Source organism: Rhinopithecus bieti, unplaced genomic scaffold (assembly GCF_001698545.2).
Source record: "Rhinopithecus bieti isolate Rb0 unplaced genomic scaffold, ASM169854v2 scaffold_44695, whole genome shotgun sequence".
Lineage (NCBI taxonomy): Eukaryota > Metazoa > Chordata > Mammalia > Primates > Cercopithecidae > Rhinopithecus > Rhinopithecus bieti.
Window position 1 is genome coordinate 80,714 of NW_016818171.1, and position 23,779 is coordinate 104,492.

The 23,779-nt window shown below is 48.1% G+C and overlaps 2 protein-coding genes across 3 annotated transcripts in view; one reads left to right on the forward strand and one right to left on the reverse strand.

Annotated features, from left to right (window-relative positions):
• Positions 1–2,985: 2,985 nt before the first annotated feature.
• Positions 2,986–9,163, reverse strand: TUBG1 (tubulin gamma 1). 2 transcript variants are annotated; one of them, XM_017856585.1, is made up of 11 exons: positions 8,710–9,163; positions 8,276–8,388; positions 7,906–8,073; positions 6,392–6,460; positions 6,029–6,108; positions 5,465–5,591; positions 4,816–4,902; positions 4,551–4,700; positions 4,137–4,289; positions 3,892–4,053; positions 2,986–3,377 (listed from the first exon to the last, which is right to left on the reverse strand). In XM_017856585.1, exons 1-11 carry the CDS (start codon positions 8,756–8,758, stop codon positions 3,180–3,182), a joined length of 1,356 nt encoding a protein of 451 aa, XP_017712074.1. In that variant the 5' UTR covers positions 8,759–9,163; the 3' UTR covers positions 2,986–3,179. The 2 variants fall into 2 exon arrangements, with proteins under 2 accessions (XP_017712074.1, XP_017712073.1); XM_017856584.1 differs by having other exon boundaries at positions 4,137–4,313; positions 8,710–8,880.
• Positions 9,079–23,779, forward strand: part of RETREG3 (reticulophagy regulator family member 3) — a 32,991-nt gene continuing 18,290 nt past the window's right edge. Inside the window, exon 1 of the mRNA XM_017856583.1 lies at positions 9,079–9,417. Coding sequence (XP_017712072.1) covers positions 9,179–9,417 — 239 coding nt within the window. The 5' untranslated portion in view covers positions 9,079–9,178. The remainder of the gene's footprint in view (positions 9,418–23,779) is intronic.

Sequence of the window (23,779 nt, forward strand, 5' to 3'; positions counted from 1 at the left end):
GCTCAGGGCTTTACATGCTACTTTACGGGATCCTCCAAAGGAGGGCCTCGGGGTTGCTTATGGCCTGGAGGTGGGCCAGGTGGCCACTCACATACAGCAGCCTCAGTACTTGTGCCAGTTTGTGATCCCCTACTCAGCACCAGCACTCATGCACAACTTATGCAAGGTTGGTCTTCAAGGGAAGGGGAAGGAAAGGAGAACTGAGGCAAGGAAACTAGTGGTACAGAAGTAGGAGGAGGAGCTGAGAAAGGACCAGGTGCACACTGGTTTTCACTGAAGTCATCTTCTTTCCTTTTGGGAGAACAGGCAGCTGGTTCACACCAACCAGGCTGCCTCTCTGAGTCAGCCCCCTGAAGACATTGGCAACTGATAGTGACAGGTTGGTTGTCTTGGCTGTGATGTTAACAGGCTCGTGGCCTCTCTGCCACCCCTCAGTCAGCCTAGGGCCTGGCTTCTGATGGCCTGTTCTCTGCCCATCAGTCCTGAAAGGGTCTCCTCTGTTCATAGGGGTCTGGCCTGTAATTGTTCTCTCTGTTCACATGTAGAACTTTATGAAAGATAAACAGGTTCATACTTAACTGGCAGGGGGGATAACAATGAAAGATAAACAGGTTCATAGAAGGAAAATTATATTCCTAGGCCAATAGTGAGCAAGTACAGTTGTCGCTTGGTACCCACAGGGCATTGGTTCCAGGACACCCAAGAATGCCAAAATCTGCAGATGCTTAATTAAATAAAATGGTGTAGAAAAAATAAAATATGGCCATGGCTCATGCTTGTAATCCCAGCACTTTGCGAGGCCGAGGTGGGCGGATCACTTGAAGCCAAGAGTTCGAGACCAGCCTGGCCAACATAGAGAAACCTCATTATCTATAAAAAATACAAAAATTAGCTGGGCATGGCGGCGCATGTGTGTATCCCAGCTACTAGGGAAGCTGAGGCACAAGAATTTCTTGACCTGGGAGGAAAAGGTTGCGGTGAGCCGAGATGGCGCCACTGCACTGCACTGGGCAACAGAGTGAGACTGTCTCAAAAAAAATCAGAAAGAAGAAACTATATAAAATGGTATAGAATTTACACATAACCTATGCACATCCTCCTGTATTGTACTTTAAATCATTTCTAGATTACTTGTAGTACCTAATACAAGGTAAATGCTTGTAAATCATTATTATACTGTATTGTTTTTATTTGTACTTTTATTGTTATTTTTATTTATTATTATTTTTTTGAGACAGAGTCTTGCTCTGTTGCCCAGGCTGGAGTCCAGTGGCATGATCTTGGCTCACTGCAAGCTCTGCCTTCCAGGTTCACGCCATTCTCCTGCCTCAGCCTCCCAAGTAGCTGGGACTATAGGCGCCTGCCTCCACGCCCGGCTCATTTTTTATTTTTTTGAGATAGAGTCTCGCTGTCTCCCAGGCTGGAGCGCAGTGGCACGATCTCGGCTGACTGCAAGCTCCGCCTCCCGGGTTCACACCCAGCAGCTAGGACTACAGGCGTCCCCCACCACGGCCAGCTAATTTTTTTTTGTATTTTTAGTAGAGACGGGGTTTCACCATGTTAGCCAGGATGGTCTCGAACTCCTGACCTCGTGATTCACCCGCCTCAGCCTCCCAAAGTGCTGGGATTACAGGCTGAACCACCACACCCGGCCTTGCTATCATGTTTTAAAAATTAGTATCTACCGGCCAGGCGCGGTGGCTCAAGCCTGTAATCCCAGCACTTTGGGAGGCCGAGACGGGCGGATCACGAGGTCAGGAGATCGAGACCATCCTGGCGAACACGGTGAAACCTCGTCTCTACTAAAAAATACAAAAAACTAGCTGGGCGAGGTGACGGGCGCCTGTAGTCCCAGCTACTCGGGAGGCTGAGGCAGGAGAATGGCGTAAACCTGGGAGGCGGAGCTTGCAGTGAGCTGTGATCCGGCCACTGCACTCCAGCCTGGGCGACAGAGCGAGACTCCGTCTCAAAAAAAAAAAAAAATTAGTATCTACCACTTCATAGGGTTGTTGTGAGGATTCAACAAAATAATGTACTTCTCATAGCATATGTGTGCATGTTAGCTGTCACTACGATATATCTTTATGGTGACCCTAATGGGGTCCTGACAATCTACCATGCTCTCAGGATAACCTGCTTTGCCCTTTTTATCCTGAAGATTTAGGTGATGTGTGCCTGTGATCCCAGTTACTTAGGAGGCTGAGACAGGAAGGATCACCTGAGCCAGGGAGGTCGAGGATGCAGTGAGCCATGATTATGCCACTGTATTCCAGCCTGGGTGACAGACTGACAGAGCAAGACCCTGTCTCAAAAAAAAAAACAAAAAACAAAAAACAAAACCCAATCCTGGAGACTTAGGCCCCTATGTATTTACTACCTCCCTACAATCTTCCACCAGAAGTAGAAGGCACCGGCCATTTAAATTACTGGCGACCACTTGAGAAGAGAATTATGGTGCCTTAGCTATGGAACCACTTATGATCCTGCTTACAGTCTAGGCTTTAGATTTGGTCTGTTGACTTGATGTTGCTAGACTCCAACTGCCTGAAGCAAGCGGCTCTCCTGGACTGCTTGCTAGAAACTTAGAGGTATTAGGTTGGACTCCATTGCTTGTTCATGGCCTAGTGGCAGGGGTGGTGGCCTTGAGCCTGAGGTTGTGGTTAACCAGACACTCTGAGGTGGAAACAGGAAGCTGCTGGAATATCACCTGATACGGTGAGGGTGGGAGGGAACGGGGACCCAGAAAGGGTCAGACAGAGAACAAAGTAATATCTGTGGGCCTTTTTACCCTGGAAAGGAATTTCAGGTGGGTCAAACCCCACTAGCATTCTCCAAAACTAGGCAGAAGAAAAAGGAAGCTGTTGGTTCAGAATTGAAGATGCTGGAAGTGGGAGAGGACCCTGTCAGAGTGATGGAGAAAGAACAGGCATCCCCCCACCCCCGGCATCTCCAGAACCCAAAAGCCTTAAAGGGACCAGTGACTTCATTTATATCCAGTGCTTTATTAAAGATAAATAGTCTTATAAGAGGAGAAGTAAATGTGTTCACAGGCCAACAGAGAGTGCATGTATATGAGAAAGAGATACATGAGGTCCCTGATCTGTGCTCTGAAGGAGTAGTCAGTCAGGCAGGGCCTGGGCCAACCAGTAAGGCAGATGAGGGTCCCTGTCCTGGGGGACTCACTGCTCCTGGGTGCCCCAGGAGATGTAGTCTGGCCGTGTGGCCGCATGGTACTCATCGATGAGCTGCTGCACAATCTCCCTGGATGTGTCCATCTCATCAAAGTTGTCCTTGAACATGTCCTCCTTGCGGAACTGCTCCAGGAAGGCCTCCCGCTTCCGCAGCTTGTCATACTGGCGACAGGTTCTCTCGAAGAGCTTGGGGTGTGCAGAAAACAGGGGTTACAGGCCGGGCGCGGTGGCTCAAGCCTGTAATCCCAGCACTTTGGGAGGCCGAGACGGGCGGATCACGAGGTCAGGAGATCAAGACCATCCTGGCTAACATGGTGAAACCCCGTCTCTACTAAAAATACAAAAAACTAGCCGGGCGACCTGGCGGGCGCCTGTAGTCCCAGCTACTCGGGAGGCTGAGGCAGGAGAATGGTGGGAACCCGGGAGGCGGAGCTTGCAGTGAGCTGAGATCCGGCCACTGCACTCCAGCCTGGGCGACAGAGCGAGACTCCGTCTCAAAAAAAAAAAAAAAAAAAAAAAAAAAAAAGAAAACAGGGGTTACAAAGAACTTAAAAGAATACTATGGCCCAGAAAGCCGGGGAACCAAGGCTGGGCCATGCCCACAGCAAAAAAGCTAGAAGCAGGGCCAGCAGATGGGGAGACGTGAGGTATAGTCAGGAAACTGATTCAGGGAAAAAAAGATGCAAACTGTGAGACTCACCGAGGAGATGCTGGTGTGGTTGGCCATCATGAGCCCACTGACCCGGTGGGCCGAGGGCAGGTAGGGAGACTTCCTCGACAGGGCCACTTGGATGCTGGCGGGGCCCCACGGGATGAAGTTGGCCAACTTCCGTTCCCGGATCCTCTGCAGGCTCTTGTGGACCTGGGGTGGGCACAAGAGCAGTGGAGGTGGCCTCTCCTCTACCCCTGTGGGTCCAGGGTGCGGGATGAAGGGGCCTCCCCTACCTGGGTGGGGTCCACCTCTCCCTGGATGATGTTGAGGATGGCGATGTAGCAGTGGTTGGTCTGGCGGTCTCGGCCTGTGGACACCATCACGTTCTTGGGCTGCAGCAGCCGCCTCATGACATCCAGGACCGTGGTCTTCCTCACGCTGGCCACCTGATAGGACAGTGAGACAGGAACCTGGCCAGCGCTCAGGGCAGAGTCCCCCTTTGGCTTCTTCTTGGCAGAAGCCAAAGGCAGAAGGAGAGTGGAGAGCAAGTTAGTAAGAAAGTCGCCTGCTCTGTGCTAGTCCCTGAGCACAGTGCCTCGGGGCCCGCAAAGGGCAGCTCTTGGGGCAGTGGGGAAGACAGAAAGCCTAGGGCAGGGCCTGCTGGGCCCCGGGCCGGCCTGGCCTGGGACACTGAAGGCTGCTCTTACTGATTGATCCGTAGTGAGCGGGGTGTAGCCGGTCATGAGGAAGTGGAGCCGTGGGGTGGGAATGAGCGAGGCGATGAGGCCGATGAGGTCATTGTTCATGTAGCCAGGGTAGCGCAGGGTGGTGGTGCTGGCCGACATGATGGTGGACACCTGGGGACAGGGGTGCCATGTCATGGGCCTCAGCCACAGTGGGACCTCCCTTCCCCAGATGACCCTAAAACAAGGAGGGCTTCTAGTCCAAAGAAGTCTGGGAATGGGGGCCCACCAGCTGGTTGATCTGGGAGAAGGACGGGTTCTGGATGTGCAGGCGGTCTGTGGCAATCCGGTTCAGGGCTGTGTTGTCCAGCACCACCTGCGGGGACAGAGGAGGGTCACAGATCAATGGGGATAGGAAAAACAGGAGCTCTGCCTGACCCTAGGCTCTGAAGCTTAAAATTCCTTTGAGTTTTATGGTCAGAAAGATCCACTGAAAAGGGATTTGCACTGACCTAAGGCAAAGGAGGGCTCAAAATGGATTTTTAAAGTTTTCTTTTCATCTTATTTAAACAGTTCTTTTTTTTTTTTTTGAGACAGCATTTCACTTTGTCACCCAGGCTGGAGTGCAGTCAGTGGCACGATCTCTGTTCAGTGCAGCCTCTGCCTCTGAGGCTCAAGTGATCCTTCTGCATGTACCACCACTCCCGACTAATTTTTGTATTTTTAGTAGAGATGGTGTTTCACCATGTTGCCCAGGCTGGTCTTGAACTCCTAGACTCAAGTGATCCAACCACCTTGGCCTCCCAAAGTGCTAGGATTACAGCTATGAGCCACTGCACCTGGCTAAAATGGATTTTTTTAAATACATGAAAATGATTTAATAGACTTGAGTGGGTATGGGGTGTTGAGAGTTGGGAGAGGTAGAATCTAGGACTCACCACACAGTCTGCATTCTGCGTCAGCCTCTTGAGTGTGAGGAGTGAATTGTAAGGCTGAACCACCACATCGCTCATCTCGTCCTGGTTGGGAAACACTGAGTATGTCTGCACCAGCTTCTTAGGATACCTGGTGGCGGTTGGGGAAAGGATCAGGGCAACAGACTGCAGGCGCTGTGAACATGATGCTCCCTAACAACTGTCCAGAAGCAGCTAAATCTTGATGGCGAAACTGGGGTGGGGTCAGATCAGTAGAGAAGGGAGCCTTGACTTTTGGAAGTCTGTAACCCTACAGGGGGAAAGGCAGAGACATCTTAGACTCTGGGCTTCCAAATCCACACCTGGTCACACTCCCTCGACTTTCATCCAGGGCTCAGGTTCCAGGCTCCAGTTCCCACTACTGGGAGTGTGATGGGGTTCTCAGTCATTGTAACTTCATTTTCCTCTCTATAGGAGGGAATAGAACTCTTTCCTGTTCCAGCAAATATGGAGTTATATCTGCTGGGTCCACTAGTCATTTAGGAAGCCAAGCTGGAAACCTTTCCTAATCCCCAGACACAAACTTACCTGTCATTCAGCCGTTCTAAGAGGTAGGAGCCCAGTCCAGAGCCTGTCCCCCCAGCAATGGAGTGACACAGCACAAAGCCCTGCATGGGGAAGCAGCAGTCAGTGTCCAGGTATCTAGTGGCAAGATGTCAAACTAGACCCATCTCATAATTTTTCAGGACTCCCATTTTCCCGAGCCCTTGCTTCCCCTCCAGTCCCCTCACTTATATAGCTTAGGCGACTGCCTTGCTTCCAGCAAGGCCTGATAGCTTCTGTCCAGTGCAAAGGGTACATGAGTGGGTCTCGTTCCTAACAGGTCGCTTCTAGAGGGTGCTGCCAAGCCTTGCCTATGTCGGCTCCTACCAGCATTCCTGGGACACTTACCTCTAGACTATCACTACCATCTGCCTCCCGGTCTATGATGTCAAAAATGTCCTCGTGGATCTTTTCTCCCTGTACAGACATGGGGGAGGGTCAGAGTGGGACAGAACCACGGGAGGACTCCGGCCTCAGAAAAGCCACCCTCGATTCTCCTTATAGCACCCAGGAGTCCTTTTATGGAGCATAGCTGCCTGCTTTTCATCTACATTGAGAGGCGGTACGGTGCAGTGGTTACAAGAAAGCACTCTACACCCAGACTACCTGGGTTCATACATTAGCTCTATTTTTTTTTTTTGAGACGGAGTCTTTCTCTGTCTCCCAGACTAGAGTGCAGTGACCTGATCTTGGCTCACAGCAACCTCCGCCTCCCGGGTTCAAGTGATTCTCCTGCCTCAGTCTCCCCAGGAGCTGGGATTACAGACACGTGCCACCATGCCCAGCTATTTTTTGTATTTTTAGTATAATCAGAGTTTCACCATGTTGGCTAGGCTGGTCTTGAACTCCTGACCTCAGGTGATCTGCCCGCCTTGGCCTCCCAAAGTGCTAGGATTACAGGCATGAACCACCGTGCCCGGCCCATTAACTCTACTTCTGTGTAGCTTTGGGCAGCTTATTTAATTGCTCTATGCCTCAGTTTCCTCATCTGTACTAACAGTACAGATCTAACAGTGTTGGGGCCAGTTATGTTTTGGAATTCAAAATTATTTCAGATTTTAGAAAGTTATTACGGTATATATAATATACATTAAATAAAATTCCAGTGGGAGTCAGAAGCACGTTAATCAAACACATTAGTATTTCTGTAATAAAAGGCATCAGTAATGCCAATAAGTTGGATAGAAACTATAGGGCTGGCGCAGTGGTTCAGGCCTGTAATCCTAGCACTTTGGGAGGCCGAGGCAGGCGGATCACGAGGTCAGGAGATCAAGACCATCCTGGCTAACACGGTGAAACCCCATCTCCACTAAAAATACAAAAATTAGCCAGGCGTGATGGCAAGTGCCTGTAATCCCAGTTACTCGAGAAGCTGAGGCAGGAGAATCGCTTGAACCCAGGTGGCAGAGGTTGCAGTGAGCCAAGATCACACCACTGCACTCCAGCCTGGGCAACAGAGTGAGACTCCGTCTCAAAAAATAATAATAATAAATAAATAAAAAAGAAACAGCCTGTCTTCATTGAGATTTGTTTTTGCTGCTGAACTAGTTATGAAATGCCCTTTGGTTTCATGGCTTTCTGGATCCTGGAAAGGCACATAAAGGACTGTGGACCTGTAGTACTTACTTCTAGGGTTGTTGGGAGATTTAGAAAAATTAATATATGTAAAGCACTTAGAATGGCCTGGCACACTGCATTAGCTAGCATAGGCGCTTGACAATATTACATAGTCCACTCCCTGCAGCCACATCTCTCCCTCCAGCATTCATACATCCCTGATCTGGTTTCCTCTCTCTCCGGGACGTCATAGGGCCTGTCCCTACCCAGGGAGTTGTGGGCCCTGTCAGGGAACAGGAAACGACCTGGGAGAATCCACTGGCCCAGTTGTTGCCAGCTCCTCCTCCATGCTCCGACAGGTAGATGTTCTCTGGGTTGTAGAGCTTGGCATAGGGGGAGTTGAGGATGGAGTGGATCACCCGGGGCTCCAGGTCCAGCAGCACGGCCCGGGGGATGTAGTGCTCATCGTCTGCCTGTCAAGGGGGGTCCAGGAGGGGGCCCAATCAGCTAGGGTGGCCCAAGTCCCAAGTCCTCTCAACTCTGGCTCCCTCCGGCCCTCCCTCCTCAAGCCAGCCGCCTGGCCCCTCTGCCCAGCATGGTTCCCAGTACCAGGCCACTCCCTTCCCTTCCACCCCCTCGGGCCATTACCGCCCCTGGCCAAGTCGCTGGGGGCACCTGGTAGAAAAAGACGTCCTTGCGGTCAGTGCCTTCGGTGGCGAACTCCTCCACGATGCCCTCGGGGCTGATACCATGCTCAGCGCACAGCTGTTTCCAGAACTCGAACCCAACTGGGGGTGTGGGGGGGGCAGGGGAGAAAGAAGATATCTAGTTCCGGGCAGGTTCCAGTCAGGAGCGGGGGGACTGGGCGCCTGCGTCCAGGGATAAGAAGTCAAGCCGCAGGACTCTCCCGTGTCTGAGGAAAGGACTGTACGCCAGGGACAGGGCAGGGGAGGGCCCCGCGGGGCTGGGCAAGTGGACACTGGGTCAGGGATGTCTCGCCTTTCAGAGAACTACGATTCTGGCAAGGATAGATGGAGTCCAGGATCCTACAGCGAGATCACATTGACCCTAAGGAACCTGGCTAGCTGAGGGGCCGGAGTTTCGCTCACTCTGATTGCCGCACTGGCCCAACTGTAGGGTGATGATTTCCCTCGGCATCGCTCCTCAGGCACCGGCGTTGCAGCCGCTCCCGCCCGCAACGCCGCCGCACGCCAGCCCGCTGGCCGCAAGACGCAGGCGCGAAACAACAAGCTCCACCCACGAGCTTCCTCCGCTCCAATGAGAACCGAGTTCTGGCAATGAATGGCATGTCTTTAAGCATTGGCCTTCATTCATGCAGATTGCGCGTGCGCGGCTCCTGATACGGCTCTGCGCCGACGGATCAGGGTCCGCGCCTCAGCGCTGGCGGGGTACTTTGACTCGGCGTCCTTCCTCCCCTCTGGGTAGACGCCCGCTTGGTCCTGCGCGCAAGCGCGCTGTGGTGCAAAGCGGCCTCCCACGCCGAATCGCGCATCTGCGCAGTTGCTGTTATTGTGACTGTCGGGCCACGGCCCCGGATGTTGTGGCTGCCGGGGGGAGATGGCGGAGGCCGAAGGGGTGGCGGCGGCCCCAGGCCCGGCTTCGGGGTCGACTTTCAGGGGCCGCCGAGATGTGTCAGGCTCCTGGGAGCGGGACCAGCAGGTTGAGGCGGCGCAGCGGGCCCTGGTCGAGGTACTGGGGCCTTACGAGCCTCTGCTGAGTCGGGTGCAGGCAGCCCTGGTGTGGGAGCGGCCAGCTAGGAGCGCCCTGTGGTGCCTGGGGCTGAACGCGGCTTTCTGGTGAGAGAACTGGACCCTCGGAAACCCTCCGAGTCCCGAATTCGTCGGTTTCTCTAGGGCTGTACTCGCCTGCCCTGTTTTCTTCGCTGCGCTGGCTCCTTCCTGTACCTGCCTAATTTTGCCTCACCTCTTTCCACTCCATCCCGCCTGCAGGCTTGGGCACCCCAGTTCTTCCCAGGGCCGTCCACCCATCTTCTCTGCCTTACCGGTGCCCGCACCTCCGCTGTGCACATCTGGCGGGAGCTTCTGGTAACATCTTGAGCCGCTCAAGAGTGAGCTAGGGCGCCTCTTTTGAGCCCGGGAAAGCTGCGTCCCTTTAAAGCCATCACTTCCTTTCTCTTGTCTGTTCAAGTGCAAGTTCTAGATTGTTTCCAGAGGTTTTAGTAGTTATTGTTGGAGTACAGGCGTGAAGTCTTGCAAAGGTATCCATAGGTGTGATTTTAAAACAAGCTTTAGCGATTCGCATGAATTAGCATGCTATATTTCTAGGAAGGAAGTTTATGAAGTCTGAGCGTCAGTGTGAGCCCCAAAGCTGAAAATTGAAAGAAAATACAAGCTTTTAAAGAACAGTTAGGAAATGATGACGGAGATTTCACCCGTTTCAAAGCCACCTGTGATTGTAACTCCTCCCTGTTCCAAGGAATTAGAGGCATCCGTAGCCATTGTTTATAGGCAAGGAAATTGAGGATGTCCAATAGTGTGTGTGTTTTCCCGAGCTGGAAAAGTAGCACTATAAATATGCTTTTATCTGTGTGTGTCATGCTCTGTGAAAATGGAACTGCTACTTCTCTGAGTTGTTATCACCTAAAGCGGACCTAGGACTTCATAGGAGCTAGCAACCATAGTTTTGGATTTATTCGTAATGGAAGAGGTTCCGAGGGAACTGACTTATAGGGGGCCTTCTGCAGCTGAATGGATTAAGACTATTCTGGATAAGCCTGAAACGAAATATGTGTGTTTTTTAAATGTGTTTTTGCTAAAAATAGCTTTCCCCTTAAAATTGGTTTTAAAATCAAAACATTATCCTTTATCTGAAAGATTTTCAGTGAGCTGAAGCAGAACAAATAATTCCAAGTTCATTGACCCGAAGACAGTGTTCAGCTGTTAAGCTAATCCTCTCCCAGTTTGAAAGAGACCCAGTTAAATGTGTCACAGTAGTCTCTGGCATTTGTGGCTTCCAGAGCCTTTAGCATACTCGATGGTAAACTTTTCCTACTACTTTCTTCATTTATTCTTGGTAGTGCTTTCCCCCTTTTTTTTTTTAGACAAGAGTTTCGCTCTTATTGCCCAGGCTGGAGTGCAATGGCGCGATCTCGGCTCACCACAACCTCCGCCTCCAGGATTCAAGCATTTCTCCTACCTCAGCCCCCCAAGTAGCTGGGATTATAGGCATGAGCCACCAAAACCGGCTAATTTTGTATTTTTTAGTAGAGATGGGGTTTCTCCATGTTGGTCAGGCTGGTCTTGAACTCCCGACGTCAGGTGATCTGCCTGCCTCGGCCTCCCAGAGTGTTGGGATTACAGGCGTGAGCCACTTCGCCTGGCTTTTTTTTTGAGACAAGGTCTTGCTCTGTCACCCAGGCTGGAGTGCAGTGGTATGATCTCGGCTCATTGCAACTTCCACATCTGGGCTCAAGCAATCCTCCCACCTCAGCCTCCACAGTAGCTGGGCAGAGGTGCACATCACCATGCTTGGCTAATTTTTAAAACTTTTTATAGAGACAGGGTCTCACTATATTGTGCAGGCTGGTCTTGAACTCCTAGGCTCTTGTGATCCTCCTGCCTTGGCCTCCCAAAGTGCTGGGATTATAGGCATGCATCACCGTGCCCAGTCAAGTGCTTCTTCCTTGACCCCTAGGTACTGATTCCCATTGCCCTCTGTAGAAATCTTCACTATAGCACCTCACTGAAGAGTGTTTTATCCAGTCAAAACATTTCCCACAGTGGTTTCTGTCTCTCTAGCAAGAAGGCTGGGCCTCATTAAACCAATTTGTGTCAAAGTATGACTGCCTGATGAAAAAAGACACTTTATCAGGGTTTACTTATTTTTGTTTTGAGAGAGTTTCGCTCTTGTTGCCCAGGCTGGAGTGCAATGGCATGATCTCAACTCACTGCAACCTCCCCCTCCCGGGTTCAAGCGATTCTCCTGCCTCAGCCTCCCGAGCAGCTGGGATTACAGGCATGCACCACCAATGCCTGGCTAATTTTTGTATTTTTTTTGTAGAGACAGAGTTTTGCCAGATTGCCCAGGCTCATCTCAAACTCCTGAGTTCAAAGCAATCCGCCTGCCTCAGCCTCCCAATGTGCTGGGATTACAGGTGTGAGCCACTGCACTGTACTGGGCCTTAAATGGATTTTTAAACCAAAGATTTATTAATGCAAATGAATTGGTAGCATGTATGCTGTTCTTTTTGAGGAGGGGACTTTTTTTTTTTGGAGACAGAGTCTCGCTCTGTCGCCCAGGCTGAAGTGTAGTGACGCCATCTGTGCTCACTGCAAGCTCCGCCTTCCAGGTTCATGCCATTCTCCTGACTCAGCTTCCCGAGTAACTGGGATTACAGGCGCCCGCCACCACACCTGGCTAATTTTGTGTTTTTTTTGTTTTTTTTTTTTTTTGAGACAGAGTCTCCCTCTGTCGCCCAGGCTGGAGTGCAGTGGCCGGATCTCAGCTCACTGCAAGCTCCGCCTCCCGGGTTTATGCCATTCTCCTGCCTCAGCCTCCTGAGTAGCTGGGACTACAGGCACCTGCCACCTCGCCTGGCTAGTTTTTTGTATTTTTTAGTAGAGACGGGGTTTCACCATGTTAGCCAGGATGGTCTTGATCTCCTGACCTCGTGATCCGCAAGGAGGGGACCTTTCATCTGCCTCTTGACCAAGAGAGGTTTCTGAAGCAGAATGTGAGGTTGAGGTCTGCACATAAGGAGCTGCTGTGACTGGGACATATCTTTAGATGTTACAGCTAGCTTTAATTTGCGGGCCTCTACCAGTGTTTACTTAAGCTTATTAATATGCTATGTTTAGAGGCTCACTTAATGCCCCTTTTGTACTCTGGGTCTCTTAAAACATTGCTGTGATTGGGTTTTTATTTTTGGCATTTCCTAGTAGCTTGTCTGCTGTGTATCCAGAACACAGTTACTCTTGTTACAGTCCCATCACATTTTAAGAAGGTGCGGGAGAGAGACAACAAAGTGAGGATGTGACTTTTTTTTTTTTTTTTTTTTTTGAGACGGAGTCTTGCTCTGTTGCCCAGGTGGAGTGCGTGCGTGATCTCGGCTCACTGCAAGCTCCAGTTCCCGGATTCACACCATTCTTACTGCCTCAGCCTCCCAATCGCTGAGACTACAGGGCGCCACCACCACACCAGCCTAATTTTTTGTGTTTTTTAGTAGAGACTGGAGGTTTCACCATGTTAGCAGGTTGGTCTCGACTTCCTGACACCACGCAGGCTTTTTTTTTTTATTTTTTTTTTTTTTTTGAGGAATGGAGTCTCCTCTGTCGCCGGAGCGCACTGGCATGATCTTGGCTCACTGCAACTTCCGCCTCCTAGATTCAAGCAATTCTCCCACCCTAGCCTCCCGAGTAGCTGGGATTACAGGCATCAGCCATCATGCCTAGCTAATTTTGGTATTTTTGTAGACATGGAGTTTCACCATGTTGGCCAGGCTGGTCTTGAACTCCTGACCTCAGGTGATCCACCCACCTTGGTCTCCCAAAGTGCTGGGGTTACAGGCATGAGCCACTGTTTCTGGCCGAGAATGTGACTCTTGAGACTAAAAGAACAGTTGGGTATGCCATTTCTGGAGAGGACTCCTACCTATGAAAGGTACAGATACTGTTAAGTCCCCAGAAACTTGGATAGTCTGGCATTGGAGTTCACAAAATTGTTTGGGGAAATGAGCTTCCTTGGTAGATAATTAGAGATGTAAAATGAAATTTGGGCTTCACATTCTAGTAGTGTCATATTGAGTATGAGTGCTGACATTTCGCTTAGGAATGTCGAAGAGTGTTCAGTTAACAAACATTTTAAATGTTTAAGAAAGGGAGGAGGATCATTAGCTCAAGTCAGAAAAATCAAATCTGAAATATTTAGTTTCTCTTTTATTATTTGTATTGAATAGGATAAAAATGGCATATCATTAACTGAGATTTTTGTGCATTTTGAGGTATTAGAAGATTGGATAGGAGTACAAAAAAAAATCACAATTCAGGTAGGTAGCTCTTAATTTTCAGTGTTTTGTATACTCAGTCATATTTTGCTGTACCTGTGAAGATGCCTTCTTACATCTTAAAAAAAAAAAAAAAAAAGATGGAGATAGATGTAGATACCTTGTCACTATAGTATTCCAAGGTTTTCACACTTTTTTTTTTTTTCAGGTACCATAGAATTTATGGTGGCCATATCAGAGATCTTCCAGCCTAGAGTACTTCTGGTCACTGATCTGTTATTATTTCTAGGATAATAATAGAAATGTCAGGCCGTTCCTTCCAATTGCTTGTGTTTTCATTAGCCTCAACCTCATCTGTGAATGAGTGATTTGGGGGAAGAATATGAGAGTCAGCAAGCATGTATCCTGACAGGATCAGAAAAGAACAGATTTGGGTAACTTTTTGGTTTGACTCGTACTCTGAGATCAGAGGAGGGTACATGAACCCTGGAAATGTGTGAACTCCAAGCTCCCTCTGCCACCTAACATGAAGACATAGTTCAAGGAGGCCTACATAACTGCTGAGCTCTTTCCCAGTTGTTTTTTTTTTTTTGCTGGGAAAGGTGGGGGTTGTGGGGGGGACAGGGGGTCTCGCTCTGTTGCCCAGGCTGGAGTGCAGTGGCACAATCGTAGCTCACTGTAGCCTCTACCTCCTGGGCTCCAGCAGTCCTCCTGCCTCAGTCTTCCGAGTAGCTGGGACTAGAGGCACATGCCACTGGGCCCAGCCTATTTAAAAAACTTTGTAGAGACACAATCTCAATATGTTGCCCAGGCTGGTCTCAAACTGCTCAGCTCTAACAGCCCTCCCGGCTTGGCCTCGTAAAGTGCTAGGATTATAGGCATGACCCACTGCACCTTGACTGCTTTGTGATTTTTAACAATCTGTGAATCTACATAGTCTTTGAATTAGGGATATTGTGTTTTTTTGTTTTTTGTTTTTGTTTTTGAGACAGAGTCTTGCTCTGCCACCCAGGCTGGAGTGCAGTGGCCGGCTCTCAGCTCACTGCAAGCTCCGCCTCCTGGGTTCATGCCATTCTCCTGTCTCAGCCTCCCGAGTAGCTGGGACTACAGGTGCCTGCCTCGTCGCCCGGCTAGTTTTTTGTATTTTTTAGTAGAGACAGGGTTTCACCGTATTAGCCAGGATGGTCTCGATCTCCTGACCTTGTGATCCGCCCGTCTCGGCCTCCCAAAGTGCTGGGATTACAGGCTTGAGCCACCGCGGCCGGCCAGAATTAGAGATACTGTTTTAGAGCAATCCACAAGCTGAGTCCCAAGTAGAGATATCTGTTGGGATCTGCTTTTTGCAGTCACTAGTCTCAGTTAACCATACTCTATTTCTAGGAGGTTATTATAGAATTTGTTATTTCACAAATGAAATGTAAAAATTGTCTCCTTCCCCCCCCAAAAAAAATTTAAGAAAACGACCCAAAGAAGTGATTAAGGATATACAGCAATTCTGAGTTATAAGGTTAGGATTTGAGTAAAAAATAATAGAAACCAGAAATGGAAGATGGGAGCCCCATTTAAGTAGAGATATTTGTTCTGTTAAAAAAAAAAAAAAAAATCTACACATCAGATTTCTAATGAAATCTGTTGAGCAAATGTTCCTGATGATAGTCTTTGCAGGGTTCTTGTCTTCGTGAGCCAAGAAGACTCCCAAGGATGCCTTGGTTTACTTCGCCTCTCTTTGTCTTTAGTTTTTATCTGCCCTAATTGTAAGGTTGAGTGCTTTCTCTCCACTGTTAGCAGCTAGCTGGTTTCATTTCTGGTTTTTTTTGCAAGCAACAACCGTCACTGCATGATATAGGTTGGGTTAATTTTTCCTTTGAATTTACTGGTGACTTGGGCTCATTAACCAGGCAGTCACAAGTGCTGTACAGTAATAGGCTTTCTGTCCCTGTAGAATGGGATGCTTTGTTTTGAAGTGCCCTTGAGACAAGCTTAATGTGTAATAACAAAGGAACCTAGAAATCGTGTCTTTGAAAATAGACGTGTGGTCATTATTTATGATTATAGCAAACTTTAATTTACTGGTACTAATAGTGAGGCTCCATGGTGTAGTTAACCACAAAAGTTTATGTTTGGTTCTGGAATTTCTCATGATGTTTCTGGACACTAGTTGCTATTCCAGGGATATTATTATTATTATTATTATTATTATTATTATTTTTGAGACAGAGTCTTGCTCTGTTGCCCAGGCTGGAGTGCAGTGGCGCGATCTTGGCTCATTGCAAGCTCCACCTCCCAGGTTCACTCCATTCTCCTGCCTCAGCCTCCCCAGCAGCTGGGACTACAGGTGCCTACCACCATGCCCAGCTAATTTTTTTGTTTATTTATTTATTTATTTGCATTTTTAGTAGAGACAGGGTTTCACTGTGTTAGCCAGGATGGTCTCGATCTCCTGACCTCGTGATCAGCCTGCCTTGGCCTCCCAAAGTGCTGGGATTACAGGTGTGAGCCACCGTGCCTGGCCTATTCCAGGGATATTTTATTTAGACTGATCATTTAATTGGATTTTAGTCCCTGACAAAGTGGAGGGACAGTTCACAAAAGGGGGAAAAACAAGTCAATGGATATATAAAATTTCACTCTCACAAATAATAAAATAATTCAAATATATGTAAATGGCAATGATTTACTAATTTCTGTCTTAAGTTTTTTTTTTTTTGGTGGGGGACAGGATCTCACTGTCGCCCAGGCTAGAGAGCAGTGGTGTGATCATGGCTCACTGCAACCTCAACCTCCTGGGCTCACGCCATCCTCCCACCTGAGCCTCTCAGGTAGTGGGGACTACAGGTGTGTGTCACCATACCTGGCTAATTGTTTTGTATTTTTCATAGAGACAGGGTTTCACCATGTTGCCCAGGCTGGTCTTGAACTGGGCTCCAGCAGTTCACCCACCTTGGCCTCCCAAAGTGCTGGGATTACAGGTGTGAGCTGCCACACCTGGCCTTAAGTATTTTTAATGATCATATTTAATTCTGGGGAAAATATGGAAAAATTATGGCTGATAGGAACATAAATTGGACAGCCCTTTTTTTTTTTTTGAGACAGAGTCTTGCTGTGTCCCCAAGGCTGGAGTGCAGTGGTGCGATCTTGGCTCACTGCAAGCTCCACCTCCCAGGTTCACACCATTCTCCTGCCTCAGCTGGGACCACAGAAACCCGCCACCACGCCCGGCTAACTTTTTTTTGTGTTTTCAGTAGAGACGGGGTTTCACCATGTTAACCAGGATGGTCTCGATCTCCTGACCTCGTGATCTGTCCGTCTTGGCCTCCCAAAGTGCTGGGATTACAGGCGTGAGCCACCATGCCCAGCCCCTGGACAGCCCTTCTAGCAGGTAGTTTGGTAACATATTTTAAGCCACTGAAGAAGCTTTTCCAGGGCTGGGGGAAATGGAGAAGGAATACTAATGGGTATGGGTTTCTTTTGGAGTGATGAAAATGTTCTAAAATTACATAATGCTATTAGTTGTACAGCGCTGTGATTTTTTTTTTTTTCATCTCTGCTGCTGGCAGATGAATTGAAAGGGAATTTTATCGTATACAAACCATTATCTCAATAAAGCTATTTTCTTACCTTTTTTTTTTTTTGAAATGGAGTCTCACTCCGTGGCCCAGACTGGAGTGCAGTGGTGTGATCTCGGCTCACTGCAACCTCTGCCTCTCAGATTCAAGTAGTTCTCCTGCCTCAGCCTCCTGAGTAGCTGGGACTACTGGTGTGTACCACCATGCCTGGCTAATTTTTGTATTTTTAGTAGAGACAGAGTTTCACCATATTGGCCAGGGTGGTCTTGAACTCTTGACCTCAAGTGACCCACCTGCCTCATCCTCCCAAAGTGCTGGGATTATAGATGTGAGCTACCATGCCCAACCAATAAACCTATTTGTTTAAAATAGTTAATGCCTTTGACATAGTAACATGCTCAGTGATGTATATAGTTCAGCTTTTCTTTATTACATCAAAAATGGGAAACTTTTGGCCGGGTGCAGTGGCTCACACCTGTAATCTCAGCACTTTGGGAGGCTGAGGCAGGCTGGTCACCTGAGGTTGGGAATTCAAGACCAGCCTGACCAACATGGAGAAACCCCATTTCTACTAAAAATGCAAAATCAGCCGGGTGTGGTGGCACATACCTGTAATTCCAGCTACCTCGGGAGGTTGAGGCAAGAGAATTGCTTGAACCCCGGAGGCGGAAGTTGTGGTGACCCGAGATCTCACCACTGCACTCCAGCCTGGGCAACAAGAGCGAGACTCCATCTCAAAAAAAAAAAAAAACAAATTGGAAACTTCTTAGTTTATTTTTGTTTATTTTATTTTATTATTTTTTTTTGAGATGGAATCTCCCTCTGTCTGTCGCCCAGGCTGGAGTGCAGTGGCATGATCTCGGCTCACTGCAGGCTCCACCTCCCTGGTTCACACTATTCTCCTGCCTCAGCCTCCCGAGTAGCTAGGACTACAGGTGCCCGCCACCATTTCTGGCTAATTTTTTGTAGTTTTAGTAGAGACGGGGTTTCACCATGTTAGCCAGGATGGTCTCGATCTCCTGACCTCATGATCCGCCTGCTTCAGCCTCCCAAAGTGCTGGCATTATAGGCGTGAGCCACAGTCTTAGTTTATTTTTTATTTTATTTGAGATGGAGTCTTGCTCAGTTGCCCAGGCTGGAGTGCGATGGCACAATCTCAGCTCACTGCAACCTCCGCCTCCCGGGTTCAGGCGATTCTCCTGCCTCAGCCTCCTGAGTAGCTGGGATTACAGGCACTCACCACCATGCCTAGCTAATTTTTGTATTTTTAGGTAAAGATGGGGTTTCACCATGTTGGCCAGGCTGGTCTTGAACTCCTGATATCAAGTGATCTACCTGCTTCAGCTTCCCAAAGTGCTGGAATTACAGACTTGAGCCACCATGCCTGGCCCATTCATTGTTTTTTTTGAGACAAGGTTTCACTGTTGTCACCCATGCTAGATTGCAGTGGTGTGATCATGACTCACCATACCCTGAAACTCCTGAGCTCAAGCGATCATTCCACCTCATGGCTGAGACCGCAGGAGTTCATCACCACACCAGGCTAATTGTCTGTGTATTATGTGAAAAAGTTTTAAAACCATAGTGTTTTTTTTTGTTTTGTTTTGTTTTTTTTGAGACGGAGTCTCGCTCTGTCGCCCGGGCTGGAGTGCAGTGGCCGGATCTCAGCTCACTGCAAACTCCGCCTTTCCGGTTCACGCCATTCTCCTGCCTCAGCCTCCAGAGTAGCTGGGACCACAGGCGCCCGCCACCTCGCCCGGCTAGTTTTTTGTATTTTCAGTAGAGATGGGGTTTCACCGTGTTAGCCAGGATGGTCTCGATCTCCTGACCTCGTGATCCGCCCGTCTCGGCCTCCCAAAGTGCTGGGATTACAGGCTTGAGCCACCGCGCCCGGCCACCATAGTGTTTTTATGTGTGAATTTTTAAATGAAGAGAATAGCCTGTCTTCACATTTTTTAGAGTACATATGTGGATAATGGATTATTTTTTAAATGTTTTATTATGGAAAGCTTAAAACATGTGTAAGTAAACAGAATAATATTGTGTGCCACCATGTACATACTATTATTTTTTTCAATTCATGGCCAGTTTTGTGTCTTCCATACCCCAGTTCTTTTCTACCTGTTCCTTATTGTTTTGAGACAAGTTATTGATGTGTCATATCATTTAATCTAGGTATTTCAGTATATTTTTCTGAAAAAGAGACTTCAAGAAACATCTGCCATCATTATCACATGCAAAAAATTAATGATTCTAGTCAGTGTTCACATTTCCAATTTCCTTATAAATGTCATAAATGATACTTCTTTTTTTCTTTTTTGAGACAGGGTCTTGCTCTGTCTCCCAAGCTGGAGTGCAATGGCACAATCAGAGCTCACTGCAACCTCAACCTTTTGGCTCTAGCAATCCTGCCACCTCAGCTTCCCAAGTAACTGGGACTACAAGCATGCACCACCACACCTAGCTTATGTTTTTCTTTTCAGTAGAGATGAGGTCTTGCTATGTTGCCCAAGCTGGTCTCAAACTCTTCAGCTCAAGTGATCCTCCTGCCTCAGCCTCCCAAAGTATTGGGATTACAGGCTTTAGGTACCACACCTGGCCTGTTGTGTGTGGTTTTGGTTTTTGGGTTTTTTTTAAACTTTTTTTTCCCCACAAACCAATTTGTTAGTGTTTAGGTGGCTTTTTCTGTTTTGCTTTTTTGGTTTTGAGATAGGGTCTTGCCGTGTCACCCAGGCTGGAATACAGTGGCATGATAATGGCTCGCTGCAACCTTAGTTTCCGGGACTCAAGCTATCATCCCACCTCAGCCTGCTGAGTAGCTGGGATTACAGGAGCCCGCCACTATGCCCAGCTAATTTTTGTATTTTTAGTGGAGATGGGATTTCGCCATGTTGGCCAGGCTGGTCTTAAACTCCTGACCTCAGGTAATCCACCGGTTTGTTTGTTTATTTTTGAGACGGAGTGTCACTCTTGTTGCCCAGGCATGTGCCACCACGCCTGGCTAATTTTTTTGTGTTTTTAGTAGAGACAGGGTTTCACCATGTTGGCCAGGCTGGTCTCTAACTCCTGACCTCAGGTGATCCACTTGCCTTGGCTTCCCAAAGTGCTGGGATTACAAGCGTGAGCCACCATGCCTGTTCCTGTACTTTTTTTTTTTTTTTTGATAAACGTGAATTCATGTTAGTTGTATAATTTTTTTTTTGAGACGGAGCCTCGCTCTGTCACCCAGGCTGGAATGCAATGGCACAATCTTAGCTCACCATAATCTCCGCCTCCTGGGTTCAAGTGATTCTCCTGCCTCAGCCTCCCAAGTAGCTGGGATTACAGGCATACACCACCACACCCGGCTAATTTTGTATTTTTAATAGACATGGGGTTTCTCCATGTTGGCTAGGTTAGTCTCGAACTCCCGATCTCAGGTGATCCACCCGCTTCGGCCTCCCAAAGTGCTGGGATTACAGGCATAAGCCACTGTGCCCAGTTGACAACCCTATTTCAATCTTTCCATCCCACCACCTAAAGGATACTGTGACTATATATAAGATTAAAAAATAAAAACAGCTTAACAGAAATAAGCCTCTAGAGTTGCCTCAGGCCATTGATCTCTCTACAGCCAGTGCATCATCCCAACAAACAAGCACATTTAACAAGGCCAAGAAGAAGGGCTCTAGGGTTTCTTGCTCACCAGTGCCGCCGCTTCCCTTCCCCAGCAGCAGCACTTGGCATCGCTGTTTTCTCCAGAGTACTTGAAAGGGCTCTCTAGGGAGGTTTGCCAGACTGTCGGCAATTTCCCCTTCCCAGAGCACGATTACTAACACAAATAGAAACTAGGGTAGGAAAAGGATATTAAGCTCTCCTAAGAAGGTTGGTTTTCCAGAGATGGCAATAAAAACAAATATCCCTTATAATAAACCAGTAAACGTTAAAAAAAAAAAAAAAAAAAAAAAAAAGACTGTTTCTCTAAGACCTGGGCTATTGAAATAGCTTGTTACAGCCCTTACCTTCCATTCTTGTCAGCTATGCTTCAACTCAATTCAACATACCTTTATATGCCAAGGCCTTGTGGTAAGAAGCCCAGTTACAGAAAAAAGTAAGACACACAAACTTTACTATCAAGTAAATTCATGTGTGTTTGTGTTCACGATGTAACATGACAGGTAATAATAACAAACAGGAAGATATCTAAGCTGTGATTTGCAAGATAAGTGGTAAGAAAATGGGGCCGAAAGGTGTGGTAAGAGAGAGAAGACATTCAGATAGGGAGAACACCAGTCTAATAAGATACTTAAGGAATTGCAAGTAATTTGATAAAACTGAAATATAAAAAACAAAGGGAGGGAATCAATGTGGGGAGAGAGGCAGGAGCCAGATCATGAAGGCCCTTTTATGACAGGAGGTAGTGGGATTTCATCCTGCAGATGAAGATAAGTCAATAGTTTCATAAAGGGTATATTTTCTGGGTCTTGAAGGCTAAAATTGTGAGCATCTTCCATAACAAGATTAATCCTTATCCATAAGTCAGTTTTAGTCCCAGATTTATCTTTTTTTGGAACAAGCCACAATAAGAACTTCAGAGAAAGAAGAGTTTTTTTGTGTAGTATAAAATAACATTTCTTGACCAGGCGCGGTGGCTCATGCCTGTAATCCCAGCACTTTGGGAGGCCAAGGCAGGCGGATCACGAGGTCAGGAGCTCAAGACTAGCCTGGCCAACATGGTGAAATCCCATCTCTACTAAAAATATACAAATTAACTGGGCGTCGTGTTGCACGCCTGTAATCCCGGCTACTTGGGAGGCTGAGGCAAGAGAATTGATTGAACCCAGGAGGCAGAGGTTGCAGTGAGCCAAGGTCACGCCACTGCACTCCAGCCTGGGTGACAGAGTGAGACTCTTGTCTCAAAAAAAAAAAAAATTATACAAGTAACATGAATTCACGTTTATTGAAAAAAAAGTAGAGGACCAGGCACAATGGCTCACACCTGTAATCCCAACACTTTGGGAGGCCAAGATGGGTGGATCGCCTGAGGTCAGGAGTTTGAGACCAGCCTGGCCAACATGGTGAAACTGTGTCTCTACTAAAAATACAAAAAAATTTGCCAGGCATGATGGCGCACGCCTGTAATCCCAGCTACTTGGGAGGTTGAGGCAGGAGAATCGCTTGAACCTGGGAGGCAGAGGTTATAGTGAGCTGAGATAGTGCCACTGCACTACAGCCTGGGTCACAAGAGCAAGACTGTCTGAAGGGGAAGAAAAAAAAAAGGGCCAGGGTGCAATGGCTCATGCCTGTAATCCCAGCACTTTGGGAGGCCAAGGCAGGATCACGAGGTTAGGGAGTTCGTGACCAGCCTAGCCAATATGTTGTCTCAAAAAATTCTATCTCAAAAAAAAAAAAGTGCAAAAGGCCAGGTGCAGTGGCTCATGCCTGTAATCCAGCATTTTGGGAGGCTGAGGCAGGTGAATCACAAGGTCAAGAGATCAAGACCATCCTGGCCAACGTGGTGAAACCCATCTCTACTAAAAAAAAAATTAGCTGGGCGTGGTGGCGTGTGCTTGTAGTCTCAGCTACTCGGGAGGCTGAGGCAGGAGAATCGCTTGAAACCAGAAGGTGGAGGTTGCAGTGAGCCGAGATCGTGCCACTGCACTCCAGCCTGGGTAACAAGAGTGAAACTCCATCTCAAAAAAAAAAAAAAAAAGGTACAAGAATATCTAGAGACAAAATGTGAAGTTCCTCAGCCAATCCCCCGTGTATGTATGTATATTCAAATGTACAGCCGGATAAATTTATTTATTTATTTATTTTGAGACGGAGTCTTGCTCTGTCGCCCAGGCTGGAGTGCAGTGGCGCAATATCAGCTCACTGCAGGCTCCGCCTCCCGGATTCATGCCATTCTCCTGCCTCAGCTTCCCCGTGTAGCTGAGACTACAGGCGCCCGCCACCAGGCCCAGCTAATTTTTTTATTTTTTGTAGCTTTAGTAGAGACAGGGTTTCACCGTGTTAGCCTGGATGTTCTTGATCTCCTGACCACGTGATCCACCCGCCTCGGCCTCTCAAAGTGCTGGGATTACAGGCGTGAGCCACCGCCCTGGCCTTTTGTTTTGAAATGGAGTCTTGCTTTGTCTCCCAGCCTGGAGTGCAGTGGCGCGATCTCGGCTCCCTGCACCCTACACCTTCCATGTTCAAGTGATTCTCCTGCCTCAGCCTCCCGAGTAGCTGGGACTACAGGCACGCCACTGCACCAGGGTAATTTTTGTATTTTTAGTAGAGATGGGGTTTCGCCATGTTGTCCAGGCTGGTCTCGAATTCCTAACCTCAGGTGATCTGCCCACCTTGGCCTCCCAAAGTGCTGGAATTACAGGCTTCAGCCACCATGCCTAGTCTTTTCAGAATACTATGAAATGCTGTTTATATTCTTTTCTAATATATACATGATTTTCATCCAATATTTGTGTTTTTTGAGACAGGAATCTCACTCTGTTAGCCAGGCTGGAGTGCAGTGGCGCCATCTCCGCTCACTGCAACCTCTGCCTCCCAGGCTAGGGATTCTTGTGCCTCAGTCCCCCAAGTAACTAGGACCGCAAGCGCACCACCATGTTCAGCTCATTTTTTGTATTTTTTTTTTTTTTTTTTTTT